Source organism: Pongo pygmaeus, chromosome 8 (genome assembly GCF_028885625.2).
Source record: "Pongo pygmaeus isolate AG05252 chromosome 8, NHGRI_mPonPyg2-v2.0_pri, whole genome shotgun sequence".
Classification (NCBI taxonomy): Eukaryota; Metazoa; Chordata; class Mammalia; order Primates; family Hominidae; genus Pongo; species Pongo pygmaeus.
In genome coordinates, this window is record NC_072381.2 from 7,825,859 (window position 1) to 7,840,204 (window position 14,346).

The 14,346-nt window shown below is 38.2% G+C and overlaps 1 protein-coding gene across 5 annotated transcripts in view; it reads right to left on the bottom strand.

Moving 5' to 3' along the window:
• The window catches only part of KIN (Kin17 DNA and RNA binding protein), a 36,027-nt gene that overhangs the window by 1,686 nt on the left and 19,995 nt on the right, over nucleotides 1–14,346 (bottom strand). For 2 of the 5 annotated variants that reach the window (XR_008504895.2, XR_008504894.2), the window contains exons 9-13: nucleotides 12,236–12,286; nucleotides 9,906–9,974; nucleotides 8,644–8,743; nucleotides 6,098–6,198; nucleotides 155–269 (exon numbers count right to left, since the gene is read on the bottom strand). Coding sequence is in view for 3 of the 5 variants with exons in the window: in XM_054503448.2 (XP_054359423.1) it covers nucleotides 6,032–6,198; nucleotides 8,644–8,743; nucleotides 9,906–9,974; nucleotides 12,236–12,286 (387 nt within the window). In the remaining 2 variants the exon portion in view is untranslated. Of the gene's footprint in view, nucleotides 1–154; nucleotides 270–1,627; nucleotides 2,359–2,379; nucleotides 6,199–6,235; nucleotides 7,662–8,643; nucleotides 8,744–9,905; nucleotides 9,975–12,235; nucleotides 12,287–14,346 lie in introns of those variants that run through there. The other 3 variants (XM_054503449.2, XM_054503448.2, XM_054503450.2) reach the window with 3 other exon arrangements.

Below are 14,346 nucleotides of genomic sequence, written 5' to 3' on the forward strand. Positions count from 1 at the left end.
TCTGTAAAGCTACTGACATCATCCTATTAATATTTCTTTACTGCGCCTTACATTTCTGCTAACAGCGTATGTTCTCCCACCTTCTGAAAATAGAAGCTATCAGCCCTCCCTGACTCTCAGTTAAAGAGAGATATCCCAGGGGTTGGCACCGTACCTGTGTCTGACGTCAGCATATTCCCATCCTCATGTTTGAAGTGATCATCCCGGTATGGTCTGTTTTTTGTTTGAACTCTTGTAGATCAACTCAGGCAAGGCGTGGTAGCTCACACCTGTAATCACAACATTTTAGGAGGCCGAGGCAGGAGGATTGCTTGAGCTCAAGAGTTTGAGACTCAGGAGTTTGAGCTCAAGAGACCTCATCTCTACTAAAAATCAAAAAAATTAGCCAGGCATGGTAGTTCATGCCTGTAGTCCCAGCTACTTGGGAGGCTGAGGTGGGAGAATCAACGACCTAAGACCAGGAGGACGAGGCTGCAGTGAGCCATGATTGTGCCACTGCACTCCAGGCTGGGTGACAGAGCAAGACCCTATCTCAAAAGACAAAAAAAAAAAAAAAAAAAAAAGAGGCTGGGCACGGTGGCTCATACCTGTAATCCCAGCACTTCGGGAGGCCAAGGCGGGCAGATCACAAGGTCAAGAGCTCGAGACCATCCTGGCCAACATGGTGAAACCTCGTCTCTACTAAAATTACAAAAATTAGCTGGGTGTGGTGGCGTATGCCTGTAGTTCCAGCTACTCAGGAGGCTGAGGCAGGAGAATGGCTTGGACCCGGGAGGTGGAGGTTGCAGTGAGCCGAGATCGCGCTACTGTACTCCAGCCTGGGTAACAGAGTGAGACTCTATCTCAAAAAAAAAAAAAAAAAAAAGAAAAAGAAAAGATAGATCATCTCTCTTCCTGGTGCTGCTGAAGGGTAAGATGTAAACCTAGAGTGCCCAAGAATGTAAACGTAGAGAGCCAGCACAGGAGCCAGAGACAGAGCGAAAGCCCTGCGAAGGCTGTTCACACGCGGTCCCACTGCCCTGGAAGCTAGCGTCTGCTCCCTTCAGTCATGTGCACTATAAATATCCCTTCGTTTTTCCTTTGGCACAGGCAAGTGTGGGTTTCCTGTCTTTTGCATTCCCTAATAATATACTGCCCTACTTATTTCAAACTGTATAGTTAGGCAGGGTGCCGTGGCTCACACCTGCAATCCTAACACTTTGGGAGGCTGAGGCAGGAGGATCACTTGAGCCCAGGAGTTTGAGAGCAGCCTGGGCAACGTAGTGAGACCATGTCTCTAAAAGTAAAAAAATTAAAAACAAATAAAACTGTGTAGTTCAACATTGCTGGTAGGACTGTAAAATGGTATAGCTGCTCTGGAAGAGTTTGGCAGAAGCGAAAGCTTCTGTTCACATAAAATCCTGTAAATGGGTGACCATGGCAGCATTATTCACAATAGCCAAAAAGTAGAAACAATCTAAATGTTTATCAAGTGACGAATGGACAAACAAAATATGGTACATCCACACAGTGGAATATTAAGCAGTCATAAAAACAAATGAAGCATGCCTACATGCTACCACATGGATAAACCTTGAAAACATGATGCTAAGTGTAAGAAGTCAGTCATAAAAGATCACATATTATATGATTCCATTTATAAGAAATGTCCAGAAATGGCAAATCCATAGAGACGGAAAGTACATTAGTGGCTGTTTAGGGCTAGGGCAGAGGGGAAAAATAGCGATTGACTATTACAGGGTTGCATTTTGGGGTATGAAAGTGTTTTAAAATCAGACAGTGGTGATGGCTGCACAATTCTGCAAAAATACTAAAAACCACTGAATTGTATGTATATTTTAAATGAGTGATCTGTATGGTATATGAATTATTACCACAATAAAGCTGCTTCTATATTTATAGTTTGACATTTAAAATGTAGTCACACTTATAGTTCAACTTTACTACTCTACTACTGAAAATATAGAGTGTATGAAGGATTTCCTCCAATTAAATCACTCTAAATTGTCATATATAAAACACTTTATAATAACATTCTTTAATGAAGATATAAATTCATCAAGTAAATTACAAAGGAAACAAAAATAACAAAGACAAAATTACATAGTTTTGATACTTCATGAGACATAATTAAATTGTTCTCAAAGTTTAGCTGAACAACTATAAAGTAATATTTTCAAAAACCTGTTTCTTTTATACAAAAGAATACCCTAACACAGTAGAGTCTCATAATGCCTTGGCGAACACCAATTTGATGCTTTAAGATTTTAATGTATTGTTAACAAATTTTCAAACTCAGGCAAGTTTAGAAATGTCTTCATATTGAATTCCTTCAACTCTGCGTCCTTTTAAAGGGCCCTACAAATTAAAATAATTTAAAAGAAGGTTAAAAACACACATTCCTAAAAGACAAAAAAATGACACCATACTTATGGATACAAATTTGCCTTTTCCATATCCCTAAAATACCATTAAGATCGTTAACATTTGTATACATCTATGAATTTTAAGAATAATCTATGGCATTCTCATTAAGAACTACCATATTTTCTTCTGTGACATCTGACATACATTATCAATAGATATTGTGGCAGAGACCTGCTAGCTGTTCAGTATCTCCTCTGCTTCCTGGATAAATAGCCAATTTCCTAGCTCCCTTATGGTTAGCTGTGGCTATGCATGGAGTTCCAGCCCATGAAAGCAAACAGAAGTGATGGTCCAGACTGCTATCCCCGACACACAATCAGCCAAGCTCCTTTTGCCTGCCCAATGCACACAGACATGGCAACTGGAGATGCCACTTGAGGGCAGTAGAGCCACTAGCTGGAAGGACCCTGGGTTCACAAATCACCACTTAGAAAGAGTTCCCTGATCAAAAATACCCATTTGGGGTTTTTAGAGTGAAACGTTAACTTCTACCATGTTTGTGCCATTGTCCATTTGGGGTTTTCTTTTTTTTTATAGGAAATATCATTTTGTAAGCATTACAGATACTCAAACATGTTTGTCTAGGTTGGCTGTGATAGTTACACTGGTCTAGATTATAAAAAGAGTCCAACTTTAAATTTATTTTCTTCTTTCATATCAAACAAAAAGGGAAAGAGGAAAACTTAATTAATGAAAGATATTTTCTATCACAAAAGCGGATACAACCTGGGAACACAGAGGCTAAGAATATGGGCTGTGGACCTACACTCCCCAAGTTCAAATCTCACTTTCAACAATTGATTTAACCTCTCTGTCCTTCAGTTTCCTCTCTGTGCCTTATTATCTCCCAGTGGAAATAATAGTAATGTCTGTATGATTGTGTTGTTGGGAAATATAAATGAGTTATTTCATATAAAGTGACTAGACCTGGAATTTAATATGAGTGAGAGCTCAATAATTTTCAACTCTAATTATTATTTAATCTTTTGTTTAAAATTTGAGAGTTGGGTCGGGCGCAGTGCTCACATCTGTAATCCCAGCACTTTGGGAGGCCAAGGCAGGTGGATCACCTGAGGTCAGGAGTTTGAGACCAGCCTGACCAACATGGTGAAACCCTATCTCTACTAAAAATATAAAAATTAGCTGGGCATGGTGGCACACACCTGTAATCCCAGCTACTTGGGAGGCTGAAGCAGAAGAATTTCTTGAACCTGGAGGCAGAGGTTGCAGTGAGCTGAGATCGCGCCATTGCACTCCAGCCTGGGCGACAGAGTGAGACTCTGTCTTGAAAATAAATAAAAAAAATAAAATAAAATAAAATAAAAATTTGACAGTTAATCCTCTTCCTTGCAAAATATAACATGATGATGATGACAATAATGATGATGACAATGATGATGACTCTAACCCTAGAACTGAGATTTTAACATTTTTTTACTGCTTCCCTTAACAACAAATAATTATCATATTTAAAGGAATTAAGTTCCCAGATAAAGTATAACCTAGGTTGGATTTTTCATTATCATGTTTAATGGTCTATGGTCAATTACATTTTTCTGATAAGTACCATAAATCTGGAGAATAAGAAGGGAGCCAGACATTTGGGCTTACAGGGCAAATAGCTAAAAAGCTGAGGCTATTTAGGAACAATTTATTGGATGTTAAAAATCTGCTTGATACACGCATAAATTTCAAATATTATCAATGACATGAAAACTTAAGGTGCCAGAAATGATAAAAATAACCATTTGCAAAGTTCAAGTGATGACACAAGCATATACAGAGATTTTTTTTTTTTTTTTTTTTTTTTAAATGAGGACATGGTGAAGAAAAGAAGAAAAAAAAATTAGGAGACAGATTCCCTTTTTTTTTTTTGAGACGGAGTCTGGCTATCACCCAGGCCGGAGTAAGTAGCACAATCTCGGCTCACTGCAACCTCTGCCTCCCAGGTTCAAGCGATTCTCCTGCCTCAGTCTCCCGAGCTGCGACTTCAGGCATTTGCCACCGTGCCCAGCTAATTTTTGTATTTTTAGTGGAGACGGGGTTTCTCCATGTTGGCCGGGCTGGTCTCGAACTCCTGACCTCAGGTGATCCGTCCGCCTCAGCCTCCCAAAGTGCTGGAATTACAGGCATGAGCCACCATGCCCAGCTGGTAGATTTCCTCTTCTAAAAGAAATACACGTTGCTTTGCAATCAAACAGAAAGGCTTTTCATGTGGATTTGCTCCTAAGTTCTACCTCAGTACAGAAGATGAAACGGGGTCTACAGTGCAGAAGGTGAGAAGTTAGTTTTTGATGAATGGACACAACCTGCGAACCAAAGGTATCGAGATGGAACTCAACACAGCCTCAACAGTAATCAGTTGTTTTGTGTTTCCCTGAGATGAAAACATGAAACAGGATCTGCATTTGATAGCACTATGAAAGTAATAAGGTAAGTTTCATGCATGGTCCATGCAAAAAAAAAAAAAGAAATTAATAAGGGAAGGATAAGCAAGTTGTCAAGGAAATACTGGATTTTCTATTGCCTTATGCTGATAGAGTCAGAGAAAATCTTATAGAGTTTTTTGTTAAAACTCAATCTGCTAATTTAGTCAGACTGACACGTTCCTCAGTGCCAAGTAAGAGTCCTTTTTCCCTTTTTTCCCCTTAGTTTACGTTAGTAACAGTTAGCAAGTAACAGTTTCTAGGTTAGCATTGTCAGGATCAGAAAAAAAAAAAAAAAGAAGAGAAAGGCTTGATTTACTGAAATGAGAATTCTCTCAAATAAGGACCTAAATGGTTTTTCCAGAAAACCTTCCTAGACACATATTCTCTAACAAGTCCATGGGCTTAGGGGGCCTATAAACTCCCCAAGAGAACAAATAAAATTTGGCAATTATGTGCAATGTTTTGAAGAGTCTAAACTTTCATTAAACTCTCTAAGTGATCTATTACTCCCAAGCTCCCCCAGAAATACTAAAACTGACTGTACTGGAGATAAAAAATTATTTTGTTTAGCATCAAAGATATGCAGTGCAGTAGTTCAGAGTTCTAAAAGGAAACTTTCTTTCTGAAGATATCTCAGACCTCACTCACAGACTTGTCAGTGAAATATCAGTTCTAAGTCAATAACCAACTTTATTTATAAGTCAGAGTTCTTTAAATTACTGTATTGATCTCTGCTACCTTAAATCCTTTATGAAAAAAGGGAAGACATTTTAAAAAGTGGTTGACCTCTGTGGTTCCCTCCGTCTTGACAATGACTCTACTTTCCCCACTAACTTTACTATGCCAAATTGAGTTTTATATTCGATATGAGGGGAAAAAAGGATATAGAACTGTACCTATTATACACACTTTCATAAAACACCAAGACTGGAAAGGAACAGACCAAAATATTAATGGGGTTTATTGTTGGGCTGGGGGATTATGATTAAATTTTATAATTATTTATATTAAATTATGTTTTTTGGGGTTTTATGCATGAGTACACATTTCTTTTGTAATCAGAAAATAAAATACTTTAGCAATGGCAGAGTCACTGGAGAAAATAAGCTTACAGTTTTCCAAATAGGATAGAAGGCTAACAAAAAACTCAAATTCTAAAATAAAGAACAATCCAATTAAAAAGAACTATGGCACATTTGTAAAGCATTTTGAAATTTCTGTCTTTGTGTAAACAAACTTACAGTTTCAATGATGATAGTAGCTGAAAAAGTCTTCTCATTGATGGATTCTAGGGTACCTTCATTTCCTCTGTAACCTCCATTTAAAACTAGAATTCTTTTTCCTATGATGGAAAAGAATATAAAAATTAATGCGAAAAAATATCTCCACTTTTCTTCTAACTTGTTACAGCAAAATGTACTACACCGAATAAACATAATAAAAAACAAAACCCTTTTTCTTAGAAGTTCGCAATCATTTAAGAAGTGTATAGTATTTTAGTGCAGTGTATGGATACTTTCACTACTTGAACATTCTAAGACTTCTCATTTTTCCCCCAATTATTTGTTAAAGGAATATATATGCTTTACTTTTAGACTGCAAAGAATATAAGGTACTTAGAGAAAATGTTCAGAGTCCAGAAGTAATCAGAGAAAATTTAGCTTACTTTGTCTCTTTGCAAAATTCATAAGATGGTTTGGCAGTTTTACAAAAATTTAAACTTATACCTAACATGTGACTGAACCATTCTATGTATTTACCCAAGAAAAAAGAAACCAGATATCCACACAAAGCTTTGTACATATATGTTCACAGTAGTTTTATTTTTAACAGCCAAAAGCTGTAAATAAGCCAAATGTCTATCAACAGATAACTGGATAAACAAACTGGTCCAGTAGTCCCCCCTTATCCCAGGTTTTGGTTAATCTCAGTCAGCGTGGTCCAAAAATAGGTGTGTACAGTACAATAAAATATTTTGAGAGAAAGAGACCACATTCACATAACTTTTACTACAATATATTATTATAATTGCTCTATTTTATTATTAGTTATTATTCTCAATCTTTTACTGTGTCTAATTCATAAGTTAAACTTTATTATAGGTATGTATGTAGGAAAAAAACATAGTATATATAGTGTTTGGTACTATCCATGGTTTCAGGCATTCACTGGTGGTCTTGGAAGGTATAGTATAAGGGGGAAATACTGCATATCCACACAATGACATACAGCAAGAAAAAAGAATGAACTACAGATACGTTCCACCACATAGGTGAATCCAAAATAATTACGCTGAGTGAAAGTAGCCAGAACAGAAAACAGGACACATTTATATTTATAGAAACTTAATTTATATAAAATTCTGGAAAAATATGAACTGAACTATAATGACAGAAAGCATGTCAGCAGATGCCGAGGAAGACAGAGGACGCAGGAGCAGAAGGTAGGAGGGAGGGATTAGAGAGGGAAATGAGAGGATCTATTCATCATCCTGATTGTAGTGATGGTTTTATGGAAGTAGGCACATGTTCAAACTTACCAAATTGTATACTTTACATATGTGTGATTCATTGTACATCAATTTTACCACAATAAAGCTAACACAAATTTTTCTAATCTGTAAAAAGAATTTTTACTTTAGGGGGAAAAAGAATAAAGAATATGAATAATTGGAAGTTCCAGAGACTGATGTTATCACTACATTGGCAATGACACCCCCAGGAAGATTTTGAGTCAGAGGTAAACAACCTGGTCAAAGTAGTGCTTGTACTCAGATACAGATAAGTTTCCAAAAGGCAAAGACACCTAAGGGGAAAAAAAGCAAAATAACACAAACTTTCACTTGACTATCGCAGAGAGCTAAACAAATACATTACAGATTGAACATTCCTAATCTGAAAATTTGAAAAGCTCCAAAATCTAAAATCTTTTGAGTGCTGACATCATGCCACAAGTGGAAAATTCCACAACTGACCTCCTGTGACAGGTCACTGTCAAGATGCAATCAAAATTATTTAAAATATTGTATAAAATTACCTTCAGGCTATGTGTGTAAGGTATATATAAAACATAAATGAGGATGAGTACGGTGGCTCACGCCTGTAATTCCAGCCCTTTGGGAGGCTGAGGTGGGTGGATCACTTGAGGTCAAGAGCCTGAGACCAGCCTGGCCAACATGGTGAAGCCCCGTCTTTACTAAAAATACAAAAATTAGCCAGATGTGGTGATGCATGCCTGTAATCCCAGCTACTTGGGAGGCTAAGGCAGGAAAATTGCTTGACCTGGGAGGTAGAGGTTGCAGTAAGTCAATGGGTGACAGAGTGAAACTGTGTCTCAAAAATAAATAAATAAATAAAAATAAAATAAAACATAATCAATTTTGTGTTAAGACATGGGTTCCAACCCTAAGATATCCAATTACGTATATGCAAATTCCAAAATCCAAAATTGGAAACTCTTCTGGTCCAGGCATTTCAGATGAGAGATTCTCAACCTATAACCATAAGCCTAATATAACAAATGCTATCCATATACGTCTACGTTTTGCTTCAGGAAAAAAAAAAAAGATTCCAGGAAAGGAAAATCCATTGACGCCACAAAACAGCTTCAGCAGAGAGCCAGTAAACTACGATGCCCTTCAGTCCAAACAGAGATGAGTTATGCTGGCAGTTAATGTCGCCAAGACAGAAAAATAACAACCATCAAGTACTGTCAAAATACAGTGGTTTAAAAATGGAACCGCTCATTTTGATGGCATATGTATTAAATGGTCTGCAAACAGATTTACCTGGTGCTGGAATTACTGTCTCTAAATGAGTCTGGTCAAGTTTCAGCTTGTCTCCAGAATCAATCATCTTCACAACAGCTGTATATTTGTCGATTACTTCCTGTTATGTAAAATGAACACTTTTATAATAGAAGAAATATGTGCACACTCATTTAAAAGGTCAAAAGCAAGTGAAATGAAGACAAAATATCAATCAAAAGAAAGAGTAACTCCTTCTATAAATGACACTATTTTCTAGATTCCATACATGATTTCCCAGTCTATGGTTCTCAATAAAGAACTCAATTCAAAGCTTAGTAAAGGTTTTCATCTGGAAAGAATAACAGATTGGTGGTCCTGGAATAAGACTTTAAGAAATCTAACAAGAGGGGTAGTTTTGCCTAGCTTAATCTACAGTGGAAGAAGGGCAATAGGCATGCACAAGGCTGGGTGCTGGAATAAAACTAAATTTAGGAAAGGCAAATAGGGAGAAAAGGCCTAGAATATTGATACAAACTTTAAAATCTCAGAGCAGGCTGGGTGCGGTGGCTCACTCCTATAATACCAGTACTTTGGGAGGCTGAGGCAGGTAGATCACCGGAGGTCAGGAGTTTGAGACCAGCCTGGCCAATTTGGTGAAACCCCATCTCTACTAAAAATATAAGAGTTAGCCAGGTGCGGTGGCGGGTGCCTGTAATCCCAGCTACTTGGGAGGCTGAGGCAGGAGAATCACTTGAACCTGGGAGGCGATGGTTGCGATGAGCTGAGATCACACCACTGCACTCCAGCCTGGGCAACAGAGTCAGACTCTGTCTCAGAAATAAAAATAAAAATAAATAAAATCCCAGAGTAGCCAAAAGACAGTCTCTCAAGCAAATCACAAGAAGTCCTCGTGAGACCTCTGACAGTATAATTGTTAGGCTGGCATAAAAGTAATTGCAGTTTTTGCCATTACTTTTAATATATGGCCTATCGTGAAAAAATAAAGTACATTTTACTGACAAGCAAGGCATGCATGCTGAGGTTTTGAAGAGGTGCTGATGGGCCTTCATACATACTATCTGTCCTAGTAAGAAAACAGATCAACGTTGAGTATAAACTATGGATGAAAAAGAAATGTTTCTCCAACAATCATGAATTCAGCTTCCATTTCATGGAATAATCAAGAATTTTAGTCGTAGTACTTCTGCTACTAGGACTTGATTTTCAAGAAATACCAAAATAGCTTCACTCAGTGACCCAAGCTTTTTTCACAAATTCCATTCATAATTGCATGCCCTTACCTTAACAATAGCCTTTTTCTTATGATATTTCTCTCCCAGTTTCTTGGTTATAATTTTCACAATAATTTCCTAGAAAATAATAACAAAAAAATGAAAGGAAAGACAGAAGTTATCGTTTGTAATTTACTTCTTCCTTTTAAACTATGTTCACCCAAAACCACAGGAAAAGGTAACTGCCCTGACAAATAAGAAATGCTGGAGTCCTCTGCCTTCCCAACAAGGACAAACATTTCCTTAGCAATCTTTTATTCCTTCTTCCCCTTTCTGTTCAACGTGGTTAGCAAGAGGAAAAAATATATACATATATATAAAAAATGTCTGATTTCTACATTGCAGATTTCTGGAAATCTAGGACTGTTACCGGTAAATCTGAACTCTAGTACTTCATGTCTTTCGTAGACAGTTTCTTTCCATTGCAGGAAGTGAAAATCACTGAGTAGTTCACTGCTGATAAAAACTCAGATTGCAAGAGACTCACTGGAAATTGCAAGGCACTGAGCCTTCAAGCTTATGCATGACAGTTCTCACTATGCCTCTTTGTCATTCAGTTGCTTTGAATTTTCATACAAATGGGATTCCTCCAGATTAGTTATAGCTAAAGGTATTGTTCTTCTGACCCTCTAATTCTCAAATGGGAGGGAAATCTGGGCTTACTTCTTGTGAATGAATTCAGAGTTTGCTTCTATACCATTTTTTCCTGATTTGGATTAGTTGTCTAAAAGCTAATAATGAAAATTAAATTGCCTAACAATGCAATATTCACTGCAGTGATTCTATATTTGCTACTTCAAGTGAATATATCAAAGAGATGGTCAAGTATTTCATAAAGCCATGCTTAAAATCATACTAACAAAACTTTAGGAAGGACTTTGGGGAGAGGGTATTTAATAGTAGAAAGATATGTTTACGGAAAAATGTGAATGGTCTTATTCTGAAGTCTCTCTTTTAAGACTTTCTAAATGAAGCCAATTAATGCCAAAACAACTTCTCCAATTTAGTCATACTATTTTCTGGGCTAATTTCTCAAACGCTCTCATGGGTTCACACTCTAGTAATTGGAAGATAATTCATTACATCACTGTACTTATTCGCCCTCGTCCACAGTAGATCTGTTAAAAATATTTCCTTTCTGAGTTTAAAAACTAGGCATAGTGGGCCGGACGCGGTGGCTCACACCTGTAATTCCAGCACTTTGGGAGGCTGAGGCAGGTGGATCACCTGAGGTCTGGAGTTTGAGACCAGCCTGACCAACATGGAGAAACCCCGTCTCTACTAAAAATACAAAATTAGCCGGATGTGGTAGCCCATGCCTGTAATCTCAGTTACTAGGGAGGCTGAGGCAGGAGAATCGCTTGAACTCAGGAGGCAGAGATTGCGGTGAGCTGAGATCGCGCCATTGCACTCCCGCCTGGGCAACGAGAACAAAACTCCATCTCAAAAAAAAAAAAAAAAAAAAAATTTGGCACAGTGGCTCGGGCCAGTAATCCTAACACCCTGGGAAGTCGAGGCAGGAGGATCACTTGAGGCTGCTATGTTCACCAGCCTGGGCAAAAGAGTAAAACCTTGTCTCTACAAAAAATACAAAAATTGGCAGGGCATTAGCAGTGCATGCTTGCAGTCCTAGCTACTCTGGAAGCTGAGGTGGGAGGATCGCTTGAGGCCAGGAGTTTCAGACCAGCCTGGTCAATAGAGCAAGACCCTGTCTCTATTTAAAAATAAAAAAAAGAATAAGACACTCTGAAAGTTTTATGAAAATGTCACGTCTCAGTAAGTCTAAAATAGAGCATCAATAAATAATCATTTTAAAATATTGTTAAATGTTTAAAAACTATTTTTAAATTATTTTAAACCAATAAGCAATAATAAATAAGCAATAAGATATAAAACTCCCTTGAGTTTGTGAAATTAAAACCTGCTTTTCTCCACAATGTACCTATTAATAAATGGACATTCTAGTTTCAGTAAGTTGTAAATTGAAAACCAACACTTGGGCATTTACAGTTCTACTTTTTGAACTCATTTCTGAAAACATAACCTTTTGTCTTATAGCAAAAATTGAAAATTCCTGGCTCAAATTCAAGATGTCCATAAACAAGTTTAGCACTAAACTTAAAGAACATTATTAGTCTACAAGCATGAAGTAACTCTCCAATAGAGGTGCAACCAATAATTAATAATCTAATAGGAAGAAAAGTCATTATAAGTTATAACTAACTCTATCTGTATAGATTATACGTGTTTGAAAAGTTTAGTTACTTATACCAAATGCTAGTTAAATCATTCACTTAAACATACGTTTAGAACTTAAGAAACTCCAACTGAATACTTACAGGCTGTAGCCAGTAGTCTGTTCGGGCAGTTCTTTTCTTTTCCTCTTCAATCTGTAGAACACATAATGTCTTAAAATTATCTCCCTAAAATCCTCATTGGATTTCAAAATACTATTCTATTTAGCAAAATAACACCATAAAACTGTGAAGTCCTCTACTTCACAGAAGACCAATGACATAATTTGCAAGCTCTGATAAATACAAATAAACATTATTTGTCATTAGTTTTTGATTTAAAAAAAACTTGCATTTTTAAAAGTATATAATAAAGCAAGTCAACTGACCTAGGAAGCAAAAAGACAGAACCCCTACTCAGCTGCAAGACCAGCCACTGCCTGCCCTCACCCACTTTCTCCCATGTGACTGTCAGGAGCTGGAAAAGAGGCCAGGTTTTCATGCAGTAAAATGGTAACACATGGATCAATGTAGCACAGCGTGGTTAAATACACAGCCTGGTAGCAAACAGGGGGTTCCCTGTTTGAAAATGACAGTAAAGCTCGTGAATGAAAGGGAAGAAAAATACCACCAAGAGATAAATAAATGAGAGTGACCAAAGAAAAGAGCGCTGTCTGGCTGTCTGGCGAAAATATCGAATCTTTTTCTTTCTCAACTGGTTACAGTTAACCCTAAGTACCAATTTTCAATGAGATCGAACAATGTAATAATCCCTTGGTTGATTCGAAACCTAATTTTAGGCTGGGCGCGGTGGCTCATGCCTGTAAACCCAGCACTTTGGGAGGCTGAGGTGGGTGGATCATGAGGTCAGGAGTTTGAGAATAGCCTGGCCAACACAGTGAAACCCTGTCTCTACTAAAAGTACAAAAATTAGCCAGGCGTGGTGGTACATGCCTGTAGTCCCAGCTACTCGGGAGGCTGAGATGTGAGAATTGCTTGAACCCTGTGAGGTGGAGGTTGCAGTGAGCCGAGGTCACATCGCTGCACTCCAGCCTGGGCCACAGAGTGACACTCCACCTCAAAAAAAAAAAACACCTCATTTTAAATCCTTCACCTTTTCAACAAACAATGTTCTAAAATTAGTATGCATTATGCATTATATTCAAAGAGGTCGATTTGGCTTTCCATTTTTCTTTGAATAAAATTAAATTTAAAAAATCCCTGTCACAGCATGTAAGACCTCTGTGGTGTTGGCCCTCCTGGCTCTCTGACCTCAAACGCCACCAGGTGCTTGCTGCACTCCAGTCCCGTGGGCCTTTCCTTCAGATGCTTGATCGTTCCTGTCTAGGCACTGTTCACAGGATCTCTCCCCAGGCCCTACCCTCACACATCCTTGGCACTCAGCATTTTGTGATCATTCACTGGTTCACTGCTGAACAGCTCTGTCGTTAGAATGAAAGCTCCATGATTAACAAGGACTGTTTTTCTTTCTACTATACAGACCCGGGGCCTTGCACAATGTGCAGCATGTAACAGTGACTCAGTTTCATAGTAAGTTTCATCTTACATTATACTTGAAGCTTTTTAGATCGTCCTGCATGGTGTGAGGACTAGGAACAGAGAAGACTAACAGCCAGCCAGGTGCGGTGGCTCATACCTTGTGATCCGAGGACTCTGGGAGGCTGAGGCAGGCGGATCACCTGAGGCCAGGAGTTCAAGATCAGCCTGGCCGGCATAGTGAAATCCCGCCTCTACTAAAAATATAAAAAATTAGCCAGGCATGGTGGCGAGTGCCCGTAATCCCAGCTACTCAAGAGGCTGAGGCAGGAGAATCACTTGAACCTGGGAGGTGGAGGGTGCAGTGAGCTGGGATTGTACCACTGCGCTCCAGCCTGAGCGACAGAACACAGAGCAGGACTCCGTCTCAAAACAAAACAAAACAAAAGACTGAACGGCATTTTCTATCCTTTCACAATGAAGATGAAAAGAAATGAGGAGACAGAGGAAATAATATTAAAGGAAAAAGTTATCCATTTACTTTCTCTTCTATCCTGCCTCTTTTCCTCTCCCACTTATTTTCTTAATTCATTGATAAGGTAGGCTATGTGTTAAAATGGAGAAGGGGATATTTAGGAGTATATTAAGAACCTCCTGCAGAATTACTCTAGAGTCTCAGGTAGATTTAGAGCCCAAGTATGGCCCTAAATGTGGATAAT